The 7300-nt window shown below is 29.9% G+C and overlaps 1 protein-coding gene across 3 annotated transcripts; it reads left to right on the top strand.

Moving 5' to 3' along the window:
• Positions 1–1347: 1347 nt before the first annotated feature.
• On the top strand, positions 1348–6931 carry LOC104250043 (uncharacterized). 3 transcript variants are annotated; one of them, XM_009806574.2, is made up of 4 exons: positions 1348–1511; positions 1619–1689; positions 4959–5027; positions 6482–6931. In XM_009806574.2, the coding sequence occupies exons 1-4, from the start codon at positions 1472–1474 to the stop codon at positions 6668–6670; spliced, it is 369 nt and encodes a 122-aa protein (XP_009804876.1). In that variant the 5' UTR covers positions 1348–1471; the 3' UTR covers positions 6671–6931. The 3 variants fall into 3 exon arrangements, 2 of the variants coding, with proteins under 2 accessions (XP_009804876.1, XP_009804875.1); XR_716922.2 differs by lacking the exon at positions 6482–6931 and adding an exon at positions 5163–5778 and having other exon boundaries at positions 1348–1689; XM_009806573.2 differs by lacking the exons at positions 1348–1511; positions 1619–1689 and adding an exon at positions 4462–4858.
• Positions 6932–7300: the final 369 nt, after the last annotated feature.

Here is a 7300-nt window from a genome sequence, read left to right as displayed (position 1 = left end):
TACAAAATGTCGTAAAAAGGACAGCATTTGGTATAAAATGTCATAAAAACAATGACATTTGGTCCAAACTGTAGTAAAAATACGACACTTATATCAAATGTTGTTTAATACAAATGACAAAAAAATATGACCTTACTTTAAATGTCATATTATTTGTCGGTAATTACGAACATTTACATCTACAATTGAAAATTTCTCTATACTTTTTAAATTTTAAATCATTCTTTGTCTTATAAAAAATATCACACCCTTTATATTTAATATTTAATTTGTTAAAATATTGTGATAATTACCTACAACATAGACGATTTCTCTTCTGTTGCTTAATAATTTAAAAGGCTCATCCAGGACTAGCTCATGGGCGAGGCATTTGCACAATGCCTTGAGGCGGCTCAAGTGTAGGGCTTAATTTGTGAGGCTTACATGCACCACAAACATAAGATTATGCACCCTACATGCCTATCGCTCAGCGTTTGGGCTCGCTCAATAAGTACTAGGTAAATCATCTGTTAAATTTTCTAATTAATGGTGTAGACCCTCAAAATACATTAACAAATGAATGATCTTAACTCAAATAACGAGTCATAGTATTGTATAATATCTACTAAGTGAAAATATCGTGAGAGTTAATATTATTTGAACATTTTCTCTGAATATATAGATAATCGAACTGTATATCTTCACTCGCTATTGATTTTTATTTCTTAATTTTTTGTCTACCAAAAGAGACTTTAATACTTTGTATTTATTTCTGAAGGAGTAATATTTTGAATTATAATATTGATAAAGTTTATTGATTATTACTTTTAGGAAGGTAATTAAATGTGTAGTTTGATAATAATTTATAACTTCTGGCCTTTTAGGGAAATAATCAAATATGTAGTTTGATAACAATTTTAACACTATTGCATTGTTTATACTTGTAAAACATATTAGATATTTTGGTTTTTTATGAGTTTCCTTAATCCTTTGATTTTCTTAAACTTTTAATGCATTTTCTATATTTTTATTATATATATATTGATTTCTTGAACTAAAAAATTTAATGATTCATGATGCTAACGCCTCCCCCGATATTAAGTGAAATGCCCACGTCATATGCCCCGCTTTTAAAATATTTTTCCGATTTAAAACTTTTAATATATATTATATATATATATATATATATATATATATATATATATATATTAAAATATTAATATTTAGTGAAAATATATATTATTATTACTACTACTTGTTAGATGTTGGATTTAAAGATGAAATATTTAAAATAAAACAAAAATATATATGAAATCAAGGAACCAACATTTACTAACCAAACTTGAGAAAGTCGTAGCCTTACAAGCACCTCAGGACCCATCCCTTCTCTTCTCTCAATCTAAAATCAATTTTGGCTTAAAATCACAAATTAGGTTTAGCCAAAATTTCTCAAGTCCGCTCCCTCCACCCCAAGACTCAAAAGGAGCTATGTATGGAGAGTATTGGAGATTTAGAAGGAAAAGATTTTAGCGGCAAGAATTTTGCTTCCCTCCTCCCAATTCTAAAAAATATAGTTTTCCTTCCTTAGTTAGAATTCTACAAAAAACCTAATTTTTTGCATTCCACTGTGCTATAATAGATACTTGGAGACGAAAATCTCTGAGGCTTTTGCTGCTGAGATTCACAAAGGTTATTTTCTACAAATTCAAGGTACCCAATTTAGTTAACAAATATCTTTCTTTTTCTTAGTTGTTCGGATTTGGGTTAACAAATTTCTTTCTTTTTCTTAATTATTCGGATTTGAGTTAACAATTTTCTCTTTTAGGTATTGATTGGTAGATTGATTTTGATTTTTTGGGTGTGTTTCTGGGTGTTTATTGTTTAGTACATTTATAAAGCTGGATATAAGATTTTCATTATTTAGTGGTAGATTATGCTTAGAGTTCAATTAGATTATTAATTTCTTGGTGATTAAAGCGTTAATTATTGTATAGTAACTAATTGGTTATTCTTTTTGTTGTCTGTGTGGTTGCAAAAAATTGGATCTTGCATTTTTTTTTTTGTGTGTGTGAGAGAGAGAAATTTTGGTGTTAATCTTTGTGAGGAGTACCTCATTTTGCTGTTTTTAATAAATATATTAATATTAATTTTTATCGAGTAAAGGTTTCTGTTGTCTATATAGTTGTGTCAGTTTATACAAAAGATCTTTTAGATATTGATTATTAGATTGTTTTTGATTTGGTTTTGGTTTATTGGGGTAATTATAGTTTAATCCATCTCTAAAGATTTTATTATTAACTACTGATACCACAACGCCTTCTTCATTGATAAGAAAAACAGCGGTGAATCCTCTGTTGGCGCCAGATAAACTGTTTATGAGGGGAAACTGCAATCTTTATTAAAAGTTTGCAGTGTTGCAATATGTTGATTTAATTATTTACTTGTCTTTTTCTGTGCTCTAGCATTCATATGAAATCAAGTCTTAAGTTGTATAATAGACTCGAGTATGATTTGGTAAATGTGTATCCTCTGTGTATGTTGGTCAATTGTTACAGAGAGAAGCAAGCCAGTTTTTTGACTTATATTTGTGCCTGCAAAAATGTCTTGTTAGGCTGGAATTAGGAGAAACACATGTGGTATAATGAAATGTTATGGAATACTATAATTGGCTTACACCATCTGTTTCCTTCCCATTCCTGGAAAATTGAATTTAATGTCATTACCATTTCGTGCGATAGTCACATTACTAGAACCAATTCTTAGACCTGTAATATATGCCTGAATGTTGTTGTTAGTGCGTGGATTCATCTGTCGATATATGTTTTCTTATTTCATCATTCATTGAGAGTTTAATTGGATTATGGTATCTTGATTATCAGATACTTTGTTCATTTTATTGAGTTTGCGGGTTGATTTCCTATTTGATAATAGTACGAATTGGTTATTCATTATAGTTATGTCCTGCATTGAGTCGAGGGTATGTCGTAAATAGCCTCCCTACCTTTTAGGTAGGGGTAAGATCTTCATACATACTATCCTCCCTAGACCCCACTAGTAGGATTATACTGGGTTTATTTTTGTTGTTGTTGTTATTGTTCTTAGTTGTTCAGATTTTATTTTTGAAGAATGTTAATCTTTTTAACATGATAAAAGAAGAGAGTCGAGTAGGGTATTTGACCAACATAGAAATAATATATCGATTTATATATAAAAGAACATATAAATAATAAACGAGCACAATGAATATATATTTTTATAGGCAACTCTAACTTATTTGGGGATGAGACAGAGTTTGACAAATTGATGGATGGAAGAAAGTTCATTTTTTGGGACATTTCTTTAGTTTATTTTGCTTTTTCCATATCTCAAATATGAGATTTTTGTGTTCTAAAAATACTTACTAGGTTTCTTTTTTCCTAGTTTTTAGGCTCTTTAAGTTTGCTTACAAAGTATGTTTGTAATACTTAAACTTTATGTATAGAAATAATGGTACTATTTAAAGGGATTGGATTAGTATGATCTCATTTACTAGTTCAATCTAAAATAGATCTAAATTAAGTTCAATCAAACATCAATTTTATACTTGTTTTTTAAAAGTTATATTTACTCAAGATGTCAATTATGGTATTCTATAGTTTAATTATGCTTAGTCATGATAAAATATTAAATATTGTGGCGATAGAGTGAACTAGTTTGTAAGATTCACTTGAAAAAAATAAAGAAACTAGATATATTTTTTTTCATGCTCTGAATGAATACATTTGTATAGTCATTAGTAAAGTATATAAATTATAATATATATTCGTATTATGTGATATACTCTTTTTAATTTGTATCTATAAGTACTCTTTTTTAGTTGATTTTTTTGCTATATGTATAGGTTATTCTTAATGGATAAGAGTTGGATAAACATATTGAATAGGAATGATCCTCTATATGAGAACGGAGCCAAAAAGTTTCTTCATTTTGCCTCATTAGATAGGCCTAATGCATCTGAAATCTTGTGTCTATGTCGGAAGTGTCGTAATATGAAATTTATCCCGAAAGAGTTGATTGTTGAACATATTATGGTTGATGGATTTCTACCTAGTTATGTTAATTGGATTTTTCATGGTGAGACATCATCTTCATCAATGTCTGTGGATAGATTAGATATAGGTGATGAAATACAAAGCCTTGTGTATGATGCTTTTGAAGTTCCTCCTACTAGTAACTTTATTAATATGGACATTCGTGGTGATAGTTTTGGTGGGTCAAATCAACATAATGTGGGATTTGATAAGAAAACTAAAAAGTTTTTTAACTTATTGAAAGAAGCTGAGTGTGAATTATATCCTGGAAGCAAATATTCACTTCTTTCTTTTCTTGTTCGTCTATTATATTTAAAGTATCTCAATGGGTGGAGTAACAATTCATTTTCCATGTTGTTAGAGTTGTTAAAAGATGTGTTTCCTGAAGGTGAAATATTACCTAAGTCCTTTAATGATGCAAAAACAATTATTAAAGATTTAGGACTCGAATGCAAAAAAATACTTGCGTGTCCAAATGATTGTATGTTTATGGCCCTGCATATAAGCGATCCCAGGCTGAGCAAAGAGATTTTGATAGAAGGGTTGAGATAGAAGTTGAAAAAGCTACATCCGTTATGAGAATTGCATTGGAAGAAAAATTGTCTGAAGCAAAAAAAGAAATAGAAGCGACGGAGAAAAAGTTATTTGAATCAAAAGAAGAAATAAAAGCGATGGAGGAAAAAATGTTAGAAGCATCAAAGGATATGGATGCAAAAATAGAAGATAAAGTAAAGCTAGGTATAAATGCATATCTAAAATCTTTGGGTATTACTATTGGCTCAATTAAGAAATTATCTGGTGATGAGCAGGTAAAAAATATTGTGCTCTTTAGCAAAAATTTATTGTATTTAAGATAATCTTGTAATTTAATTTTCTTTTAATTATAGTAATCTTCCTCTTTTGTGATAGGTTTCTGATAACTCAATGGACGATCACCAACAATCACTATCACCTGTTTCACTTGTTCACACAAAGATGGTGAGTTCGTAAACTCATTTTAACTAAATATTTTTCTGCATACATTCGAAGAGTATAGTTTTAACTATGTCAATTTTCACTTTAGTTACGTAAAGTTTCAAAATAGCATTTTAAAGTATAGATGCTATTTTGCAGTAAAAAAGATTATGAGTATGTTCTCTCAAGGATGGAGTTCCATTTCTTAAAATTGTGTTTGACGATGATGGTGGCATTCCTGTTGCAGCTGTGAATAAGTTAGCTTCTTTTTTCTTTTTGTTAATTGATAAGATTCCCATCAAGCATGATTTTACCCTCCTACATAAGGTATTTATCCTCTTGTAGAACCTAGAAGATTTTCCTGCTTTACCAGGATTTAAAGGTGCTCATCTGCATGCACAAAACTCTGTCTTAGCGGGTTGATCCAAGTGGTAGCATTCTGCACATTTTTGCTTGTACACTTTTGGATGGGATCAGAAAAGTAAAGGCAGGTTAGGGAAGTAAAAAGAGGACATGTAAGAGACATTCCATGTTCTTTCTGTTATAAAGGAGGAGGTGAAGTAAAACTGGATGTTTTCATAACGTTCCATGTAGTCTTTTATTTCCTTAATTCGATAGAATTAGAAGGGAGTGTTATTTACTTCCCTTTGGTTGTACCAAACAACATGAAATGAAGGATGATTACATCTCCGTGGTAAGGAGATAATGGAGTATCCTCTCCACTTAATTCTTATCTCTCCTCCGTTGAATGTTAGTGTTGAGTTGCAAGTTAACAGTTTCTACCATGACAGTAGAGGCTACCAATTCATAAGCTTTGTCGTATAGCTTTTTTTTCCTTGAGAAGGCAAGGGACATGGGTGTTACAATGCGTTATGGCCTTTATTGTTAGATATTTTTGCCTAAAAAGAAAAGCCCTAGTAGTTGAGCTCATAAATAGGACCTCTTATCCTCATTAGGGATTCATTCTCAGCAGCCATAAAACATCAGATGAGATATGAAATTACAAAGAGCTTCAAAAACAAGGAAAAAATAGGACAAAAAAGGGTTTCAACACCTGTTTTCAATCCTGGTTTTAATTGCTTTGTATTTCTGGGTTTGAGGAGTAATTTAACTTAAAGAGTTATTGCTGTTTGCCGGTGATTTCTGGTAGCTGAACCCACCATTTTTTTTTGCTTTCACACCTTTATTTGGTACATATTTGTTCTCTTCCATAACTTAGTATGTTTTGTGTAACTGTCAATACATAATGATGAATGAAACTTGATGTATCTATACCATGTGTAATTTAGTGAATCTAGCATGTTCACTCTCTGATTTATGTCTGCAAATTTTAGTCTAATAATATCCTGTTTAGACAGTAAGTAAATAGTTGTGTTTTAAATCATTATAACTTTGTTCTATTTTTTATATCTTGTATTCACAATTTTTTAAGTTGTAAATTAAACTACCATAGTAACCAGTCTAGTATTTCTTCTCAGGTTAACATAATCAAGAAGACTAGAGTTAGTGAAGTTGACACAAAGAAAAAAAAGCGGGTAAGTGTGAAAAAATTACAAGGTTCTTGGGCGGTTGCGTTCACTTTCTTGGATTTTTTGCTTTATGTTGTCTGTTTCTTTCTCTCTTCAGTTGCTAGTATTATATTCATTATTATTTTGTTTTTCTTTTAGAACATGAATCCGTTATTATTTTTGGTATTCCAATTGTTTTAGAGGAGGAAAGAATTCACTTTATTATAAAGGTATAATTCTTTTTTTTATTCTTGTGACTTCTTGTACATCATTCTTGAAGGAAGTGATGTCAATTACTGGTAGTGAAAAGCTTGACTTGTGGAGAGTTGATTTTATAAGATTTAGTCTAGAAGTTGAGGAAAATTAATTCGAATTAGGAGCGATCTTAAAGTACTTACACATTGAAATTACTATCTTTTATGATTTAGTTCGATTTGGGTTTTACGTGAGAACAAATCATTTAATTTGACATTATCTATCTTGTACTAAGTACGTTTTATATTGCTATTTTGTTCTTTGGTTACTGTGCTAAAAGATATTTGCTTTACATTTATTTCATGTTTGTTATAAAAGTTGACATTTGTGAAAGTAAATGTGTTCATGATGAAACTAAACAAAACATTATTATTTACATTCTAAAAAATATGATGGCGACATTAATTTAAATGTCAAAACATTTAATGCGACATTTTTCTATGTTGTAAAAGATGTCACTAATTTTTTTTAATGACATTCACATAAAGTGAAAACTATATTTTGTATATGTTATGAATTTTCTTAGTGACATTT

This window comes from Nicotiana sylvestris, chromosome 10 (assembly GCF_000393655.2).
Source record: "Nicotiana sylvestris chromosome 10, ASM39365v2, whole genome shotgun sequence".
NCBI classification, from domain to species: Eukaryota; Viridiplantae; Streptophyta; class Magnoliopsida; order Solanales; family Solanaceae; genus Nicotiana; species Nicotiana sylvestris.
The sequence above is the reverse complement of the archived record's forward strand: the minus strand, read 5'-3'. Positions and strand labels throughout refer to the sequence as shown.

Coding starts and splice junctions, on each gene's coding strand:
- LOC104250043 (XM_009806573.2), top strand. CDS start 4,625: ATGAGAATTGCATTGGAAGAAAAATTGTCTGAAGCAAAAAAAGAAATA. Junction 4,859..4,958: donor AATTATCTGGTGATGAGCAG/GTAAAAAATATT, acceptor CTTTTGTGATAG/GTTTCTGATAACTCAATGGA. Junction 5,028..6,481: donor CACTTGTTCACACAAAGATG/GTGAGTTCGTAA, acceptor ATTTCTTCTCAG/GTTAACATAATCAAGAAGAC.